The sequence below is a fragment of the Lepisosteus platostomus genome, chromosome 1, assembly GCF_059453375.1.
Source record: "Lepisosteus platostomus isolate fLepPlt1 chromosome 1, fLepPlt1.hap1, whole genome shotgun sequence".
NCBI lineage: Eukaryota > Metazoa > Chordata > Actinopteri > Semionotiformes > Lepisosteidae > Lepisosteus > Lepisosteus platostomus.
The window spans coordinates 66,731,599-66,752,976 of NC_142611.1; the positions used below are offsets into that span (position 1 = coordinate 66,731,599).

The following is a 21,378-nucleotide window of genomic DNA, read 5'->3' on the forward strand; positions in this document are numbered from 1 at the left end:
AAACACTTCCTACTCTAACTTGTCACTGTAGTGAAGCAACTTTTTTTTATGCCAATTTAACTCGCTATGGCACCGGAGATCTAATGCTCAGAGATACATTCACAGGATCCCCCAGAAAATGTCTACAGGTGCAGTAAGTTACAACAGGATACCACTTCCACAGCCCCATGGGGCAGAAATGCACCCAGGCTCATTACAAGTCTCTCCATCTCAGGCTGAATGAGACGCGCACACACCCAATGCAGGTCTCGGGCAGGGGCAATTCACTAAACCGCAAAACAGTCAGGGAGGCTGCCTTCAGCTCCTCCTTTAGGGTAACAACCCAAGGCACAGCAGGCAAAAAATCCCCCACTTCCCTGTCCAAGTGTCACTCTCCACACACACGCACACACACCCTAGCCAGCACAAATCACATCTCCAGGTCAAGCCAAGGACGCTCACTGACCGCGCCCTCTCCGCTCGGGAAGAGGATGGGAGGGAGGCAGCGGCCACCAGAACTGAAGGTCAGCTGGGTCAGGAAGCCAGCTACTTCTTGATCAGCCCCGAACGAGAAGGCTTCTTCTGAACACCAGCCGAGCTTTTGCAGCATACTCAGGACACAAGTTTGCCCCCCCCAGGGGCCGACAAAGCCACACAACTTAAGCAGAAAATATGTAAAATAGGCAGAACACTTCCAAAAACAAAATACCGCAAGGATAACGGAGCTGTGGACGGCCGAGCCAATATCCTTGTTTGTGGTGATGAAACAATCTGCCTGTGCTGTTGGGGATCAGTTTAGTATTTGCATTTAAAGCAACAGTGCTTTTGAAATTCCGCTTGTGCCCACCTAAAAGAAATCTGCCTCCTTTTAAAACCTACATTGGTGCGGGCCCCGAGTGTCCGTCTCTAAAGGTAAATCGGGCGAGTGCAGGCCAAGCCCAAAGACCATGGGTTCGAGCCTGGGTGACATCACCAGCTGAATGGGATTCCCCAAGCAGAGTCGCACAAGTGGCCAGTTGTACATGTGTACGCCTGAGAAGCCTAAACCACAAAGAGGACAGTATTAAAACATTACCTAGTTTCTCATCTATTATGTAACAGAAATAAAATGCATCAAACTTGCTGCATATGAGCTAGAATGCAGCAAACTGATGCTTCTGTCCTTGGGGCGAAGGGGTGGGAGACATCCATTAAGCATAGGGCAAGCATAGGCAGTTATTAAGGACTTGAAAAGACTGCAGTGATGCGTGACTGAGAAAAACATCTATTTCCCTGTTGGAAGTGAGACTTTTGGAAGACACTAGTGTTCTGGCGTTAGAGAGAACACTAGTTTAGAGAGAACAGAAGCAATGTGAATAAATGAACCAGTACGCAGCAGACTGGGAGCTGCTTCAGTACCATAGCTGGACTCCATCACTCTGCAGTCTGGGTGCTGTCAACATTCCTGAGAGCCCATGGAATGCATGGAAGGCTGTTACTTAACACTGATTTCAGTAGTGTCAAAGGTCAGTGCCAGGGCCTGGTCTCAACACAGCTGAAGAAACAGGGAGAAGGTAATACTGTCAGACGGCACACCTACGTCTAACCCCCTAAATTCCTTGAAATCCAAGACACATATTTGTGCCTGTTCTCTCTCCCCTTTAAATAACAAAAAACTAAAAGAAATCTGCCTCCGTTTAAAACATACATGGGTGTGCAAAAGCCATTGACATCTTACAGAAATTCCAACACTTCCATGTGCTAAGAGCATCATCAATCTACTCAAAACCCCCCAAAAGTATTTTCCTTGTAACTAGTTTTAATCATTACAACTACATTCAGATGAGAAGCCAAGCTTGTCATTTATCAAACTCACCTTTATCATACTTTTAACAATTTTATTACAATCAACGTAGACTGTGAGCATCCAACAAAATGGAGGCTCCAACAGGGTTAGGAGGCTAACCTTTCACCTCGACCAATGAAGTCTATCTGAACCACTGTCAGAAGTTTCTCATCATTATAGCTTAGAGCACAGAAGACCATGTTATTTTCAGCATCCCACATCCCACAAAGAAGAAAAGTGGGCTTAACCACTAAAGTATATGTGTAAAAAGATGAAGCATAGGGCAAAAGGAGGAAGATGGGAAGATGAATGTTTCAAGTCCAGTCTTCAGCATGGATTGGCTGGGTGCCTATCAGTTCACCGAGTTTCCAGAAAGACCCACTCTACAGATGCTTTATAAGACTAGTTTGTTTTCAAGAACAGAGCCAACGTCTTGATGTTCCATGCTAGCTGCGTCTAGCTGATCAGAGGATGACACTGTTACACTAGTAATCGTACATCTGCCAATAATCACTTTAAGTTGTATAATTAAAGATTTAACAGATATTCTATTAATGAATAGTATACTAGAAAATGGGGTTCTGTAGAATGCTAAAAAAGCACCTATTATATACTCAAGTGTTCATACTAGCCCTAAAATATTAACCTTACTCCATCAGTACTGAACATCTATGGATATATTATCACAGAGCCTTAATTTGAACTATATTGGTCATTAACAGAATATCTTTTAAAGATTTACATAAATTAAACCACATCCGTACCCTCCTGGGCTTAAAAGGAATTTGCTACATGCACAGGCTAAAGGAACTGGATCATTTTAGTGTTGATCAGAGACTAGAGATTCAAGCATTCAAAATCAAAAGATTTGATGAAGTCAATACAGTGGACTTCATCACAACCAGCAGCAAAAACGTAAACCAGACAATACAAGTAAAAACTATAAGGAAGTACATGAAAACAGGAGATTATGCAAAGGAGAACAAACAGTCTGGAGCAAACTTCCCAGCAATATCATAAAAGAAAGCCTGCCTTCTTCAAAAAGACAGCTGGATGAGATCTTTGACAAACAGCCACCGAACAATTAAGATGGGCTAAAAAACCCAGGTCTTATTTGCAACTCCTCTCACGTTTACTACACAGTTTTAAAAACAACCACTAGATGCCAAAGGTAACAGTAATGACACTCCATATGTATCTAATTTTAACATCCAATGAAACTGGTGGCCATTAACATGTTTGTAAACAACATACCAGTGCAGCACTTTCAATTCCATCTTTTCTTCCACCAGTTTGGGGCCTCACTTGTGCAACACCTACAGGTTAAGACTGAGGCCTAGGTGGGGCTGGCTTACATAACGACTGCAGTGCATACACACAAACGTCAAGCCTGGAGAACACTGAGAGGAAAACAATTCATCCACAGGACTGAGACCCTTCGGCAAGAAAAGATGGCAAGAAGAAACAGCGCCAGCCCCATCCATTAGGGGAGAGTGTAAAAAATAATGGCACAATCAGGGCTCTATGCTTGGCTTGAGGCCAACAACGCCTACAGATAGCACCTCAACTCTACAGAGGAGTTGCAGTGCATGAGCATCTCCACTCCAGACCAGAGACACTGAGCACCAGAACAAGATCAGCCTGAACAAAACCACAGGATACTCAACCACTCTCTTCTCACTACTACTAGGGCACAAGGGCAATTCCAGAGGCAGGATCACTTGAGAAAGCTGGGCCATTCGTATTCTGACTCCCTTTCACTTCACTCCCACTCATCTCAGGCAGGAAAACCAAAAACCAACTGCATCTCCAAGCTCTTCCAAAACCCTGTTTTAGCCTTCCAGCTTCCAAAAGGCTAGGACAGCCTCTGGCATGCCAATTCCTTCAAGAAGCACTGACCAACTGCTCTCCAGTAACCAACTTTCTAAACGTTTTGATGGCATGGTTGATCCTGCTTGAATTGTGTCATTTCTAAAACGTTTATTAGAAGTACAAATTTAAAATGGGGATATATTTTGACCTTCAGGAGAACTACCCAGTTAACAAGGGAGTTAATTTGTAATGAGTTGAGGTAGCTTCACACCTCACATATTAAGAGTCCACCTTTTTTCATTCCGCTTCAGATATTATTTAGATGAGAAATGTTTTCAGGTCTTTTCAAGACCCGATACTCAATCCCATCCTGCACTGATAGTGTATTTGTTTACAAAAGTGTTTACAAGCTAATAGTATAGTTTAACCCCCACCATTAATAGTTTACCCTTCCAAGATCACTAATCATTTGGTAGGAATTGGTAGCATGTGCAAAATACAAAAGGGGTACAAAATGGGTCCAAATGTTTTTCATCATCAGTCACTCCTTCAAGTGACTGGCTTGACTTGCGGTCCTCTGCAATGACACATACACACAAAATGCAGGCTTTCAAATCAGAACCCGTTGAAGAAAAGCATGTTTTTATGTGGAGTTAATTTAAAAGCAGCATACAAGGACTCGCACAACAGACCCCCAAATTACAGAGATGCAACAGTCTGCGAAGGTTGAAGTGACATTACGAGAACAGGAAGTTCTAAAACAAAAGCCTCATTCCTAAAAAAAAAAGGATCTTAAAAACTGCACCTCAGGCAAAGCCGTCCTGCCTACCTACAGACCCGCTTGCAAGACCCGAGAGTCCAGCGTTCGAGATCCAGGGTAACCAGCCGCCCTCTTGCCCCGGGACGGCCGCTGGGCGTCTACCTTCGCTGGCCACTCCTGGGGCGGCCCTTAAGAGAGGGGCGGGTCCTAGACAGAGCACACAACGGGCGCGTCGCAGGGTCACGTTTAAGATTTTTCCACTTTTTTATTTATTATAATTATTTATTCAATTTCCATTTCTTTTTTTCCGCTCGCCTTTTTCCCTCCTCTTTTTTAAAACACAAGTCCAGTTATTTCTATTTCGGATAAAGAGTCCTGAAAGGGGAAGAACTGCCGGTACTCGTCGTCCGGTTGTGGAGATTTTTCATTTGTCTGTGTTTTAATCCGTGTTCTCCTCCGCATCATCTGCTTGCTCGCCGTCCATCAGCAGGGCTGCGTACTTGCTTGCTGAGCTGAACTTCTATGGACAAAGAGATGGACAGACACGGGATCACAGGACAGCCCCGTTTCTGGGCAAGGTTTCACCACTTCCCTTACTTTCTGACCTGCATGTCTTGTTAACAAGTCTTAAGGAAGAATAGTATAGGAGGATGGCCGTCATTGCATTACGATTTTGTGCTGTATCTTGCAGTTTTTGTTCAACCACTCTGCCATGCTTGTGTACCTCGTTAAATTCCAGCCACTAAAACCATGTCTTAGATATTGGCATTTGCCAGAAAAATCTCACAAACATTGAAAATTAAAAGTAAACAGTGCACAGCCTACCTCACTGATACACTTGGGTTTAGGGTAGGTCATTTCCAGGGTACCTAATCTCAGCCTTGCCTAAACAAACTGCTTTTTGCAGGCTGAATGCATCCTTTACTTCAGTCAAATTCAGGCCTAAAGAACTAAGACAGTTCTAGTCTAGTTATCTCCTCCGAGACCCCCGAGAAACGATATCCGACCCAGTGTCTGAAAGGCTGGTGGCACTCACAGGGCTTGGGGACTCCTCATATTTCTTTGGCTCAGGTGCTGCTCTGGATTCTCGTTCCCTTCTGCTGTCTTTCCTGAAAATAAACATAATTGTGTTTTAAGATGTCCCGAGCATCTTACTCAAGTAGAGCAAACGCTTCAACTTGCTAGATGAGGTGTGTAAAGACCTGGCTGTGGGCTATGTCTAACGTACAGCTGTCTTATGCCGACACGTCCTACAAAAGGGGATGCAACTAATTTTAAGAAACCTGCCCCGAAACAAAACTGCCAAATGTTGGTGGCAAGTGAGATTATAATTCCATTATTGTCTAAACACCACCGACAGGAGCCCTGAGAACTGAGACGCTAATCTGGCCAAAAGAAGAGGACACTGGGGGCTGACCTGTCGGCCTCCCTTCGCCGGTCTCTGTTCGCTCCGTCTCCTCGCCCCCTCCCTGTCCCAGGACCTGTTGAACCCCCCCGCCCCTTTGCGGGGCCTCTGTCCCGTCGCACACCATCAGCCTTGTTCTCATCTGCAAGGAGAGCCCAACAATGAGGGAGAGGCGTCCAGTATTTCAGCACCATAGGCACAGTATAAGCACAGAGGCCTTCGAGGAGGTCTGGAGTCTAACACCCCCAGTTAATGGGGTGTTTGACATGCGGCACAAGAAGGATACACACCAGATTCCCAGTGCTTCCACTGTCTGCATCTGTCCTGGTCACCCTGCGCCCTGTCCCCACCCCCAGAGAGCTTCATCTTAAAACACATTCCAAAGTAGTGCGCTTCTATGATCGCAAACTTTGCGTTAATGTGATGAGTTTTGTTTTGGTAGGTTTGGTAGGCGGTCTTGTTAAATTGGCATTGTCCAATTTTAAGAAAGCAACAGATCATTTTGAGTTTACCATCTTTGCACAGGTCCATCGAGAATAACCTGAAATGTTTTTTTAGCCCCTTACCTTTTCCTTTGGGAGAGATTTTATCATCTGCAGGACCTAAGGGACTGGAGGGGCAGAAAACAGAAAAGGTATGAAATTGGTGACCCAGGGAAGAAGAAAGACCTGCAAGCCTTGCAATCTTGAAGGAGACAGTGAGTTTATACTAATAGGAAGGTGCAGTTGTAACGCAGTCTTAAAAATGTGTTGATCTGTCTCTACAGGGTGGCCTAAAAATGCTAAATGTTTTACTGAAACAGCCACATGGAGCATGTCCTTGAATATAAAGTGGAAGTTTGAATTTTCAGCGTTAAAACTTATTATACTATGTAATACAGCCCACCATAACCATTAAGGAACAACTATTTATTAATGAGATGACTGGTCAGATAAGGTTTTATTTTACTGTCACAGCTGCCAGAAGAACAGAAAGTTCAGTGTTAGATTATAGTGTCAAGACAGCATGGAAAACAATCGCCAGCTTACTTAACATGTCTGATATGGAAGGCAATTCTTGTTCTTATGATGGTTATTACGGACTACAATCTTGACAAAGAAGAGCATTCTGACCTGGTCAGTTTTGGTGGTGCAGTACTACCAGGTGACACCGGAGAGCGCCCTTCTCCCTCGCTGGTCCCTCCAGACACATTGCTGCGCTTGGCCCAGGCATTCTCCTTCGGCGGAGGGGCCGGGACCACTTTCAGTGGTAGGGCATCTTGCTTGGCTGGGGGGCGGGTCCCGGGAGAGGGGGGGTCCTCATCACGGCCAAACACCTCGTTCTCCACCGAGCGCTCACTCTCCCTGCGCCGGGATCCTGGAGGGGAAAGGCAGGTGGGGGGGACAGCCGATGTCACACCCTGCAATGTCTCAGCCCGCTCAGAAGCCATACTGTGACACAATGGCAAGAATGGAGCAACAAGCTGCAGATGTGAAGGAGCACAGCTGACCCCTCTTCCATGTGATCAAGCTGTGCACAGAGAACAGTTCCATCACCTGTAACTGCAGAGCTGGATCACTGCATTTCGAAACGTGACGAGATGAGAAAAAGATGTAGAAATCATACAATCACATCTGCCTGCTGTCCTTCAAAGCCAGTTTAAGCCTGTTTCTTATTTTACTTCTATACAAAAGCAGTAATCGGGGAATTCCTGAATTATACACAGAATGGAAACCTCCACCACATTAAGAAGTGTCCAAGTTACAGGTGGCTGGAAATGGACAAAGAGTTCTAAAGACCTAAACCCCCACCAATATGACGGGAACCTTACCTCGACCAGAAGTACTGCCTGGCTGCGATGACTCACTTCCTGTCCGGGATCGCTCTGCAGGCTGGTCCTCACTGCGCCAGCTAGGGTGCCTGTAAGGGAAGAGAAAGGGTGATGCACACTTCCTGTTACAGACACATGAAATGGTGCAGCCCAAGGCTTCCTTTAGGTTCCTTAGGTATGTTTTGCATGATACTTCAAAATTAGTGTAATTCAGGCCTTCTTAACTTCAGCCCTCAAGGATCACAGACAGGCATCTCTTTAAACATACCAAATAATCAAATTCCGAGCAAGAGTTACAAATTCAGTCCAGTTAAAATCTTAACATAAGATGCTAAAAACAAGGCTTTGGACTTGTCAGGGGTTTTATAAGTACTAGTGGGCTACTTTTTAACTGGTAAACTAAACAAATAAAAACAAGAAATAACAAGTATGCAAGTTTATATTAGACTTTCTTCTTTCATCAGAAAACTTTCAAACACCCTAGAAAGTCCCAACTCTATAACTAACTAAACTAAGCATAAAAATCCAGCACACCCAAGTGTATAAATTAAGGTCGCAGACATTAAGTTGCTGACAAAATTCAATAACATAAATCCATCATACCCAGAACAAATTAAATTAGGTATCTGAAATCTTGGGTGGGAGGCAGGAGCCTCAGGATTTCAGGAATTAATGGAATTAAGAAATTAGGAACCGAGATGGAAAGAAAAATAAAAGGCCATGCAGCTCTTACTGCATAAAAGCCTGGGGCTGCCAAATCAGAAGGCAGGCCAAGCTTATTTGTAGCTACAGTGCCCAGTCTGGGAGACGGTCTGTCCCTCACCTCTCCCTGGGCCGCCGCTCTGCTGCCCTGCCCTTGTCCTCCTCCAGCTGCCTCTGCAGCCGCTCCTGCTCCTTCTTCAGCCTCTCCTCCACCTCCCGCTCCTTGGCCGCCGTGTCCACGGGCTTGGCCCCTCCGAAGATGGAGGCTGCACGGCCCGTCTGCGCTGAAGGGGCCCCCGGGTCATCCTCCTTGGGGACGCTGCGGGGTTTGAGGTTCAGCTTGGGCCTCTGGGCGGGGCCTGTTGGGGCAGACACCCGCACGCTCAGCACAGGACAACCCTGACCATCACCGCTGGAAGGCTAGCAGTGTGTCAGCAATACAGCAGCAAGATCTCATCACACCAAGGGACTGTGCATAGTATTGTGGTACATTCCTATACAGCCCAGACTAAATGCATTAAGTTCTGCTTGAAACAACCAGTCACGTAACTGTTTTTGGGAAAACAAGTGTTAAAACTTAATAAACTTACTAAAGGAAATCTAAAAACTTCTACTTTGGCAGCCAGCTGTGGGTTTTTGAAAACAATAGTTATTTTGATAATCATGAATAAAAAAAAATGTAAAAACCATAAGAGCTATAGTGGTTCAACATCTTAGTGCTCATCCTGGTTTCCAAAGCATTAAGCCATCTAGAGACCACTTGACTCCCCCCACCCTAACCCCTGTATCCACAGCTCCATGCAGGAATTACACCCCAGCAAAAGAATAATTATAGCTGGGTGGGCTGGAGTAACTGGGTACTCACTTAAGGGTACTTTAGCAGTGTGCAGGGGGAACTTGAAACCACAACCCATCAGTTACAAGGCAAAAGTCCTAACTGCTATGTTATCCCCTAATAAAAACAGCTGAAGGAAAAAAAGCACTTTAATCTATGTAATTGGACACTATTTCAAAAGGTTGTAAAAACAGCAATCTACTGCGATCCACATGTATATGGTGATGCATATAAACACAAAATACTTATTTCAAAAGATGTTTCCTTACCAGCAACCTGCAAAGACCCTCCACTGGAGTCCTCACCTCTGTCCTCGCGCCGCTCATCCCTGCGGTCGTACCGATCATCGCGCTCCCCGTATCGCTCGCCATAGCGATCCCCGCTGCCCCGAAAATCATCACGCCGATCGTCATAGTCGCGGCGGAACCCACTGCCGAAAGGACGCCGGCCTCCCCCACGTGAGTCAAAGCCTTAGGAGGGAGGAAGATTGGGATGTGTGGTCAATCAGCAAAGACAGGGCACACTACCCAGTCCAAGCCATACGGGTGCCTTGCTGTCCAGTTTGCTATGCAAAGCACAACAGCTAAGGCTCTAAAATGACAATGTGTTACTTGGAGGGAAATTCCAGCCTCTTAGTATATCTGCAGAATTGGAGATGGGGAAAATGGCTATTAAAGTTGCCAGATAAAAGGATCCATCATCTAATAAAAAATAAAACCGGCAGAGCTGCCTTCATCTGCCGACAAGAGGGAGTTGTGAAAAAAAGCAACAGCCACTCGTGACAACTTCTGCTAGGCTTCCATCCTTTTGATTGGAAACAAGGGGAAATATCAGAAATGCTGACTGCAAGAAAAACAACTGGTGAGAGAAGAAAAATGTTTGTCTCCAAGGTTTCACTTCGGTCTTGCACTTTCCTACAAATACCAAGCAGTTACAATTAAAGTGCTATTCCAGCTCACGTCTGCTACAGGGACGAGATTATTGACAAAGAGGACGGCGGTGTGAGATGAGGTGGGGGGTATAATTGCCGCAGCGGCAGTGACTCACCTCTGTCGAAGTCCCGGCGATCCCGGTCTTCGTACCTATCCCTATAGCGGTCTCTGCCCCCCTCAAACCCTCGGTCATTATCCCGGCGTGGGCCATCCCGGTAGCGATCGGACTCATAGCGATCCCGTGATCCTGGAGAAAGAAAAGGATATAAAGCTCTCAAGCCACTCAAGAGGCCAGAGGGTTCCAAGAGCTGTTGCCCGTTTTTGTTCTTTCGTAACAGAACACTGCCTCGTTTCACATCCTTGTAAGTTAAACAACCCAGATAATTCAACTTTAACGCGTTGCTTGGGAACATTATGAAAAATAATCTGGATGAAGCTATTTTTGCTAAAATGCTAACCTACTGTTTCTTCCATTGCTGGTTAATGCAAAAAGCACAGCTTCTCATTGTATTTTATGATACCTTAAAAAACAAACGTACAAACATTTTTAGAAAAAAAAGGACTAACAAAAATCACCCACGAATGTTTCAAATCACCATAAAACAATCACGTTTCAAGTCAAGTAAAGCTGTAACCAGTTAATGGTTCATCTTCTGTCTTGACTGTATTGTCCACCTGTGGCATACAGGTGGAAAGGCCCTGTATGGAAAGGAGTGACTGATCCAGCCCAATCTCGAAACCTCCTAAGTACTCACGCTCTCCAAAGGCATCGTCTCGCCGGGGCCCCGGGTCATCACTATCTGCACTGGGCCGTGCCCTCCAGTCACTGTCCGTCTTGTCGGGGCCTCCGTCACCCCGGTTTCTGTCTCGGTCCCGGCCTGACATTGAGCGGTCATCTGATGAGAACGAGGAGCACAGGGGGGTCATGAGAAAGTGCTACACGAGTATTAGGAATGGTGTGTCGCTACACAACCAAAACACTTAACGAGCTGTAAACCTACACAACTACCTGTATCAGAACATCACGCCAATGGCACAAAGTACGACTCAGATATTGGAAAACACAACCATTTCCTTGACAAAGTCATTCAGAGTTGGGACATTATTCTCTCTTAAGTGTGCCTTTAACATTGAAGTTGATGAGCTCTTTCTGGAAAAACAAACCCACCACAATGGCTCTTCAGAAAAGGCTTAGCACTTCTCTACCCACATCACCACATTATCAGTATGACCTACGCCATGCTCAAGACAGTAGGGTTGGGTACCGCCTCTGGGAGACGTACCACAATATACTGTGGTACACATGCATGTACTGCGATACATACCGTGATACACTGCAGACTATTTTGCATGTTTTTATACAGGGATTCTCTCAATAGTTTGATTTCATGATTAGTAAAGCATATTGGGTTGTATACAAAATAATGAAAATTGTTGTTTTATTGGAACCAAAGAACTAGAAATAACACTGAACTGTGTAACAGAACAGTTTTAACAATATGCAGATTTTTGTCAAGTCACTAAATGATTAAATATTTTTTCACAAGATATTGAAGGTTAATTTTGCTTAGCAAGAAAATGTAAAATTAAAAATACAGGTTGAAAATCCTTTATCTGAAATTCTAAAATCCTAAACTTCCCAGCTCACATCAGTGATGTCATCGATGACGTACCCTCTCCCTCAGGTTTCTCGGACCTGATGTAGTTGTAATGTCTGGGGCTGCATTTATCTTCAAGTTTGTAAGCAGTGATCATCATGTTTTGTTTAGTTTTTTTGTACAGTAAGTACAAAACATTATTTTTCTGATGGTATTATGATAAAAAAAAAATTATTTAAAATATATATATATAACTACATTCAGGGTATATGTATAAGCTATATTATGAAATGTAAATGGATATCATGTTTAGACTTGGGTCCCATCCCCAAGCTGTCCCATTTTATAGACGCAAATATAAAAATATTCAGAAATCCGAAGAAATCCTAAATCCGCAACACTTTCAGTCCCAGGAATTTTGGATAAGGGATTCTCAACCTGTATGACATGTGGTTGTAAGTTGTAACATTTTTTCTTTACAATGTTTAAAGTTGACATTCATAGCCTCATGAAACATGTTTAACATGTTCAATTGCCTTTGGGTATTTCATCTAAAACTTCAAAGAATCCTCAATACTTGTTTATAACATTGTTGAGACAAGACATTCTATATTGATTTAAACAGCTTAAGACAATCTTACTTGCAAAAAAGAAAAAATATCAAAGCATGTCTAATGGTAGCAATGGAATTAAAAACATGGTCAAGACTAGAATTCCTTCCCAAATAGAGTTACAGTAGAATCAGAAAAAATAGCACATGCTCAATGGGTCATTGAAAATAAGCATGTAACAAGCACCATTAACAAAGTCAATGGTAAACAACTTAATATTACAACAACTGTACCCATTGATTTGTAAGGAGTATCTGATGGTATTTTTCTCTAATTCTGTGTAAAAATATAGGGATACTTTTAGAAATTAGAACTGCCTCAGAAAGACAACTCTAAGTAATAACCATATGTTTTTCAGGAGAAATAAAAATAATCCCCGTGTTATCATCAAATAGTCCCCAATTCAGATTATTTCTGCATCTCATGGCATATTTCTAAATTTACTAGCCAATGATATGCGGGAAATACCTTTAGTATGACTTTTTTTACTCACCCTTTTAAAGTTAACGACATTTGTATTGCAGTCTTTTTGTCCATTGAATCAAATTTGATTTTATGAACGTAAACAGTAGAAAATCTTTATTCAAATCCAAAAAACGAAACCGCTGACAGAAATTGCCGGAAATTACCGAGCGTACCAGTACAGTCTAAAACGAAACACGGTACGTACCGCGTGACTAAAGAACCGCGGTTTACCGGTATACCGGTTTTACTGCGCACCTATAAAAGACAGAACAAGAAAAGGTCTTTCATGCTAAAAGAACCGAGGCCTAAATGGACAATATGAAACAAGAACACTTAGATAGAAGTAAAATGTGGTACAGTGTAGTGAAGTGAAATAAATTGAAGGCCTTGCAATGACTGTCCCAGACTCAGTGGGACAGCTCACTGTACCTGTCCTGTATTTAAAGTGAGAACTTTACCATCTTGGTTAAATGCAGTATAGAAAAGCTTGGCTCATACCCCCTAGACCTCCATACCTTTTTCTTGTGACTGGTCTGCAATGTCCACACGGATTCTCCGGTTCCCCAGATTCTGAAAAGACAGTCTTATGGTCAGCCAATTCAACTTCCCTTTCACTTAACTTCTGAGCTCTAAGATACAGCAATGACTCTGCCAGGCTGAACAAGGTTTCAGAATAATCTGGCCACATTTCTTGCCTGGAAAATGTGTACAAAAATAGATGTTATCTTTTGGAGTAAACCAGTTATTGAAATGGGTTGCAGTCCTCCCTCTCCTAATGAAAAAGTCATGCATAACCCAACCTATGAGTTTAAGTCAAGGCAGAATGTTCTTTGCAAAATCACCAGGAGGAATGCTTACTGAAGGCCCAACAGTGACATCTAGTGTTGGCCCACAATTATGTGCTGAACTTCTAAACACAAGACTGCTCCCGGCTTGTCATTTAGGAAATGCACAAAAGGTATAACAGATTTCAATCGAGTGAAAATGTAAGGCTTCAGGCTGGAGATGAATTACACATGCGTACACAAACTAATCTTAAAGCCTCAAAAGGTCTTGAGTGGTTTAAACTAACCTCCATCTCTTTAATATGAATTCTTGCTACTAAAATCACACCAGGAAATATTTGTCTTTGCCCTTCATTGTACTCTCATGCTACAAGGGTTCACCTGGCCAGCAAGCCATTTAATATTGCACTTGTTGTGTGGTCTTCTATATAACTGATACATGGCTTTCAGCATCTGCTTTGTTATTGTGTCACAATTATCTATCTCAACCAAAACTTCAAGACTTGACAACCTTAACTGAATGAAAAGGAGACAGTTTAAAACTATCCAAGGCATATTTATAGTTCCACACCAATGTGCTAACTGCTCAATGCAAAGGGCACACAAAAATATTCTTTAAAAGCTGCAGGTTTTGTACAATTTCTACTGACAAAAAGGAGCAGATACTGCAAATCGACAGAACACAAATTTCAGTTCTAAGAAGACTCGCTTGCAGCTGCCAAGTGTGACTCATCCAGAACAAGGTGCTGCCCGGTGCAACATGCAGCTCATGGGAACCCGAACCCGACTCCCAGCACCAGTCTTCCTCACCTCCTCGTTGAGGCTCAGGGCCCTCATCAGGGAATCCACATCGTCGAACTCCGCGTAGCCGAAGCCTTTGAGGCGCTCAGGGTTACTGGGCTCTCTGGGCAGCCGCACAGCGCTGATCTGAGGGGATGGAGTCAGAGAGAGGTTTACAGGATGTTCTCCCGAGGTCACAAGGCACTACACCTACTCTGAAATACCACACACACTGATGCCCAACAAAAGGGGCGCTGCAATTTAGGTAGGAGTAACATTTAAAACTTATTCCAACATGTGCAACTTCCGATTCCAGACTCATGGTAATGAAAGTAAAGAACGCCCTAGTGCGTTATGAGGCCCTCAATTAAATACCAGAAAAATCAGATGGATTCCAAGAGATGAAAAGCAGAGCAGACTATGCAAGCAGACACAGAAAATATATTTCCAGTCAACTCACTGCATTCACATTTTGATGTAATGCATTTCATCCCAAGGAGGCCCAAGTGCTTGACAGGTGGGGAGCCCACTGCACCACCAGCCTCACTGCACCGCAGACCAGGCAGGGAAGTGAGAAATTACCTTACCAACCTAATTAAGGGCGAACCTCAGGGAAGCCAGATTGTGGAATCCAAAATTAACACCCCTACTCTTACAAACAGCGGCATGGGATCTTTAAAGTCTATGTAGTCTGGACCTCGGCCAGTGTAACGCGTTATGGACTGCAAAATCATAGAGCACAGTGCCCCTTGTGGCAAAACTGGAGAATTACCATATATATATATAAGGCTGGCTGCCTCCACCCTGATCCCAATCAGGACAAGTAGCTTCCCAACAAAGAACGGATCGTTAGAAAGAAGCTTAAGAATAAAAGAGGTCAAGAGGAAGAACAGCACCTGTTATAAATATAAATACCAATCTAACTCTTGAAATAGAAATTGTATTGTATCAGGAAAGGTAGCTCAGCTATCTATGCAAAACAAAAAAAAAGATTAGAGAACAGAAGCTCCTCCTGTGTTATATAATGAAACTGGATGAAAAAAGCTCCATACAAATAAGGAGAATTACTCCACAGCAGTGACTGTTAAAAGAGTGTGAACTACTGCAGCTCAAACAAAATGGCTTCTTACACTTCCATGACTAACAGTGTAACAATGGTTCCTTCTGTGTGTACATCTCATTTCATTTCGCCCATCTCAAGCCTTGCCCGCTGGCCTGGAGAATGAGCACTCGTAAGAAGCGGGACTCACACTGAGCCCCCTGAAGAAGTCCTTGATGGAGTCCTCGGTGACGTCGTAGGGCAGGTTTCCCAGGAAGGCGGTGTAGGGGGGGCTGCGGGGCAGGCGGGAGCGGTCGATGTTGGGCTCTCGGGCGGCCCGGGGTGCCGTGGGCAAGATGGAGCGGTCGATAGGGGCGCGATAAACGTCATCATCCGTGTGCCAGGCAGTGGAAACTGTGGGTCACCCCAGACACCGAGAAACAGGGAGCATTCAGGCTTAAAAGGGCAGCTTCCAACACTTTCGCACTTTAAGTCGGGGTGGGGGTGGGGGGGGGGGGGGAGGTTTGTTCATAAATCTACACTGTTTGGAGAAAAACGTCTTATAAAACGATAGACGGATGACTGATTTATGAAAATGATTTTAAACAAAAGAAAAATGATTATAAGCCTCTTTAATTTGCACACATTTCAATTTACTCTTTTTGAAAATATTTACAAATGCAGATGTATCAAGAGAAAATGTGTTTTTTTTACAATACAGGAAAATATTAATTTGTAGTGACACTTCTGTATTCTGGTCATTCTGCATCTGAACTCAGGCATTGTTAAAAACCTGGTGCTTGAAATAATGCTTAAAGTCATTTAACATGACATTCACGGCTTATCATTTAATCACCTAAATAACCTGAATACACCTTTTTTTTACAGAACTCCCAACTACCACAAAATAAAGAAAAGGTGTTAACAGTCCAAGCAGGCAACACCTGAGAATTGCTTCATTTATTAAGCAAGAAAAAGCACAGGCTTGGCGTTTCATGAACGTGACCCCGATGAATCTGATGTCCTTCTTGTTCACTCACCATCTCCTTCCAGGTCATCCGTCTCATCTGCCCAGCTGGTGGGCTTGGCCGTGGGGTAGCTAGGGGTGCTGCCACCACTGTCCTCTGCCAGGAAATCGGTCAGAGTTAAGGTCTTCCCCTTCTTGTTCTTCTTCTTACCTGAGGATAAACAAAAAAAAATATTGGCTTTGTTGTAAAGGAAACATTCCTGCTGATATAATGCCATGATCTCCCCAAATTAAACTAAGATAAGGAATTAAGGTGTTTCACCAACAAATACATTTGAACCAGAAACATTTTTTCCACCTCAGTATAATCTGTACAAGAGTCCACAGTTCCTTAAACATTGCAAAGACTAGGCTGCTACACAAACAGGATCCAGTCTGGTTGCCAGGCATGGACTGAAAGATGCCTATGATATGAGCATGGAGACTGACCCCGAGGTGCTGTGACTCCAGACAAATCAGGAGTAGGCAACGTGAGTGTACAAAAGGTCATACTGCCACCCTCAGTGTTTAACCTGCTTCTGTGGCTTGTAAATCAAGACAAGTTTTGTATGATTGCCATGATATACTCTGCAGATGTTGATGAGAGGTACACAAAAATAAAGAGGCGGTTCACAGGTTACTGTGCCAGTATCATGATTTTTCAAAAAAGGATGCTCTGCTACTATAAACTTATGCTACTAAGTCATCCCCACACCAAGAGAACATCGGTGCATAATCAAAAAAAGGGAACCTTACTTTCAAGAATATTAAAATAATTATCCCAAACTACAAAAAAATAACAAGATATGTTTATTCTGAAAAACAGCAGCAAAGTTGAAATACCAACATAAGAACACAATGTGGCAAAATCAGTTTCCGAAAAGTTATTTTTGCTAGATCACAATTGTATTACAAATCTAGTTAAATCTCTGCTACAGATGATTTCCTTAATAAGATTCCATTCTTCAGAAATTAAAAGGGTAAACAGCAAGTTGTTAACTGTTAAAACCCTGCATATTTTGTTACCGTACTCTTAAGGGAAAAAACTATTTATACAACACATTTCATCCTGAAACACCCCAAACGCATTACATATAGGAAGGGAATCACTTCATCCACCACTGAATAGCAGCACCACCTGGGTGATATGTAGCTGCTATTCTCCACCAGCTTACCTACTGCAGTCCTAAAACAGCAACATTTGTACTTTTATCCAAACTGTGGTCACCCACGTACTTCATAGATGAACTCACATGCTCCAGACCAGCAGAAGTAAGAACCCCAAAAAGGTTAAACAAATTAAATTACCAAGAGAAACAACAAGAACTGACAAAGTAATGATTATGGGTTAAAGAGCAGATGAGAAGTATAACCCAAACATCCACCTACACTAATGTATCACATAAGCACTACACTCCCCTGCCCTCAAGGATGCAGTTTCAGTCTAACTGGGAGTTCAGTCAGATATTCACAAAGATATTTATAAAACTTCCCAAGAGTTTCTGCAATACATCATAATCATTAAAACCACAATTAAACCCTTGTAACCCAGACAAATATGTACTTACATGTAGTGCCTGGATTTAAAAGAAAGACTATAAAGTCCTGTCTCCTTTCTTACAAAAAATGAAATGTTTGCAACATGTGCAGATTCCGCAAAGGGGTCTTTCACCGGTCTGACAAAATAATCAAATTAAAAACCGTTTGGATAGATGATGAGGAGAAACATCTGCCTTTTTTTTCTTCAGCATGAGAGGTTACAGAGGTGAGACAAGGAAAATATCTGGGAACAGCGTTGGCCTAGAAAACACAGGACCGGGACAGAGCTCTAAATGGGGGCTGTGCTATATGTATGAAGCAAGAGGCGAGATGACCCCAGCATGTGTGCTCAACACAGAGGCTCACAAAACACTGATGCTAATCCATTACCAGAGTTAAAGATTACCGATTGGTGATGACTTTTGCATCAATTTCTCTTTGTGTTCCTGGCCTTTCCTTACTCAGGATATTCCACTGGCTCGACAGCCTGAAAATTACTTTAATTCAAAACAATTTTGCCATTTCCTGGAATCAATAAATAATCCTTCAATTAAATTCTAAAATCACCATGTCTCATTCTTCAGCTCAGACAAATGAGCATCTGCTTCAGTAGCAAAGCCCTTTAAGTTGAGTATTTTTGTACCACTAAGACGAGAATGAATTTCCATGAGGAAAAATGATTTTTGACAAGGACAAACTGGTGCACAGTTTTACAGCAGGGCACTTACTGGAACAAGTGAAGCTTACTGAGTGAAGTACGTTGCTCAAGACCACAACAGTATTGCTCCAGACAAAATCTGAACCTGTGATCTTCCAGTCTGCCATCCAGAGCCCTAACCGCTACTCCGATTAATTTAACGTTAAAAACAAGAAGAACAAAGTCTTTTTATTGGCAGGTCAACCGCAACTGGGTGCATTCAGACAGTTTACATCTGAAACAAGATAAAAAAGTCCACCCGTAAGTCAGACAACCATCTCAGACCAGTTTAGAAGCACAACATGTTCATTCAGGAAATCAAATGTTTTGGATGATTAATAAAAAATGTTCAGACTGTGGTCTAGCATGCATTGCACCATTCCCTGCGTTTGGTTACTTGACTTCACCCAGGAATGCAGTGAACAAGGGGATTAGAAAGAAAAAATGGAATACATAAGGTAGAATGCATCCCAGAAAAAAAAAGTGATAGAAATCTCATTCTCTCCTATACTCCAACAAAAAAAAAATCAAAGGTTTTTAAGACTTTGAAATGTTCTCTTTTTTGCCAGTGGGAATTTTGCTAGTGTTCAGTACTTTCACTAATCTAATCAACTAAGGAAGAACCATTACTATGATCATTAAAATGGCACAAAGACCCCCCTCCCCCCCCCAAAACAATCCAAAACACGGGGCTCAGGCGGCTGTAACCTAGCATGCTTAGGTAATCCAGCAAGACCCACTCGGTGTCCTTTCAGATGCTGGCAGGAAAACCTTCCATTCTAACTGGTGCATACCCACATAAAAGCTCAAGACGAGCGGAGCTCAGCGAAGGAGAGTAAACGTTCAATAAGAGGCCAAAGAAAACCGTCTCTTCACTGCTTTGCCTTTTTTTTTATCTCGGAATGACAGCAGGCGGCTTTGCCCCTGGTAGTAAACAAAGCAGGGTGTGATGCACACGCCCAGCCTTTGAGATGGCGTACAAAAGGACTGGTACAGGCCGACGAGATCGACTTACCACCCAACGTAACTCGACAGCGTTTCAACCAGCAATTACATAAGGCATCTTCAGTGACAACTGCTGTTTCACTACGACTGCAGCTTCCGCCGGAGCTATAAACCCTGGGACCACGGCCATACACACGCCCTTTTGTAGAAGTCGCGCTACAAGCGTGATCAAACGGAGGCGCTACTTCACCGTGGTGAAAACGGAGCGGTTTATTAAAATAGAACTACGCCTGTATCCCCTCCCCCCCCTTCTCATCTGACAGTTTTTGAGCTCACAGAGCCTGTTCCTAAAACCAAGTTAATAACTGAATCGTCAGCGATCTGTGCGGATGGTTGGGAAAACAGCAGACGATCGGAAAAAGCACTTGGACTTCTGACAGCACGTCTGGGTCCAGACTGGAACGCGTGATGAGACACTCACGGGGGGTAGGGGGGACGGGGCTGTTCCACTATTCTGTATGAACATAAGCCTCAATGCTTCAGCACGACCAGCCGACTCGAATCGGGACATCGCGTACGGACAAACCAGACGGGTGCCAGAACTTCACACCACACACAAAAAAAAGCCCATCGTAAACAGGGCCCTGTTCCTCACAGCGCTCCGACACGCGTGACTCAAATCCAGCTAGGCCTTAGCCATTTATTCTAACTCATTTGCGATTGGCTTGCCAGATACAGGCTCCCCCCCTCCTCCCACTGCTAAGGCCGCGCCATGCCGATTTTTGCCTCTGAACGGCTCAGTGCGGGAAGGGAGATAGGAGAGAGCTCAAGGGATCATGTACGGGAGGGGGCATTAGCACACACGACCATGCTTGCCCGTCGGCACCGCCAGCTCGCCCTGCACGCTGGCGATCTTGCCCCCACCCGAGATACACGTGGGGAGCTCCTCCATGCCCCACAACACACCTCCGCCCGTCACCGCGCCTGCGCCGCCGCGCAGACAGGGCGCCTGCTTCTACAGCGCCGGGCGGGGGGCACAATGTGGCAATCGGTCCGAGTGCATGCGCAGCAATCGGGCCGCAACAGCACTGCATGTGACAATCCCGGCCTAGCCTAAAATAAAGAAAAGAAAAGCCCAGGGGCCTCGGTGTGGCAGAGCCCCAGGGAGACCCCGCGCAATGTGGCGCAGATTCACGGATAATATCCGGCAAAGCGCCGCGAATCCGCCCCCCCCTCCCTCGCCTCCCCGGCTCCGTCCGCTAGCGAAGTCTGGACTTTCCAGCCCCGTGCCCGACTCCATTTCAACACACAAACAGCCTGCCCCGCGACGAGGATAACCCTCCTCCTTATTCTGTCGAGTCAGTCGCGTCCGACAGCCCTTCTCCCAACCCTATATCCCCGCACCGGCCCAGCTCCTCTCCCCACATAAACCTCACCTGACGACGCCATGATGGAGAGTGAGTCCGTGTCAGAGTCCCGGATGGAGGCGTCACGTGCTTATCGCCGGGAGCGCGCATTCGTGCCCGTGGCGTACGCGCGGAATAAAATGTCCTCTCCAGCAGTAGGCAGTTACCGCCCTAAGGAAGATATATTTATGTTTATTTTAATTCCAGTAAAAGAGAATTAATTCCCCTTTCTACTGAACGGACGTTAACGTTTGTTCGATGGTTTTAAATGGAAAAGGAGAGTATTTTTTTCTTTTCTGAACTTTTCAAGCAGAATTTGTATAAATCAGTATTTACTGTAAATAAATTCAGGAATTGAATCAGTCGGTAATTTTAACTCTATCACTAATGACAGCTTAAGGTGATACTGCGATGTCCAAGCACAGAAAGGAATCAGAGGGAGTCTAT

At 44.1% G+C, this 21,378-nt stretch overlaps 1 protein-coding gene across 4 annotated transcripts; it reads right to left on the minus strand.

Annotated features, from left to right (window-relative positions):
• Positions 1 to 4,236: 4,236 nt before the first annotated feature.
• On the minus strand, positions 4,237 to 21,102 carry eif4ba (eukaryotic translation initiation factor 4Ba). Of its 4 annotated transcripts, none has more exons than XM_088633730.1 (15): positions 20,962 to 21,102; positions 16,379 to 16,516; positions 15,550 to 15,752; positions 14,330 to 14,446; positions 13,250 to 13,304; positions 10,816 to 10,956; positions 10,176 to 10,307; positions 9,398 to 9,598; positions 8,415 to 8,652; positions 7,592 to 7,680; positions 6,894 to 7,137; positions 6,348 to 6,391; positions 5,794 to 5,923; positions 5,413 to 5,485; positions 4,237 to 4,896 (listed from the first exon to the last, which is right to left on the minus strand). In XM_088633730.1, the coding sequence occupies exons 1-15, from the start codon at positions 20,972 to 20,974 to the stop codon at positions 4,816 to 4,818; spliced, it is 1,899 nt and encodes a 632-aa protein (XP_088489856.1). In that variant the 5' UTR covers positions 20,975 to 21,102; the 3' UTR covers positions 4,237 to 4,815. The 4 variants fall into 4 exon arrangements, with proteins under 4 accessions (XP_088489856.1, XP_088489855.1, XP_088489854.1 ...); XM_088633729.1 differs by lacking the exon at positions 20,962 to 21,102 and adding an exon at positions 18,612 to 18,723 and having other exon boundaries at positions 9,434 to 9,598; XM_088633728.1 differs by lacking the exon at positions 20,962 to 21,102 and adding an exon at positions 18,612 to 18,723.
• Positions 21,103 to 21,378: the final 276 nt, after the last annotated feature.

Coding starts and splice junctions, on each gene's coding strand:
- eif4ba (XM_088633728.1), bottom strand. CDS start 18,708: ATGGCAGACTGGAAGATCACAGGTTCAGATTTTGTCTGGAGCAATACT. Junction 5,924..6,347: donor AATCTCTCCCAAAGGAAAAG/GTAAGGGGCTAA, acceptor CTCTCCTTGCAG/ATGAGAACAAGGCTGATGGT. Junction 5,486..5,793: donor CGGCGAAGGGAGGCCGACAG/GTCAGCCCCCAG, acceptor GTTTATTTTCAG/GAAAGACAGCAGAAGGGAAC.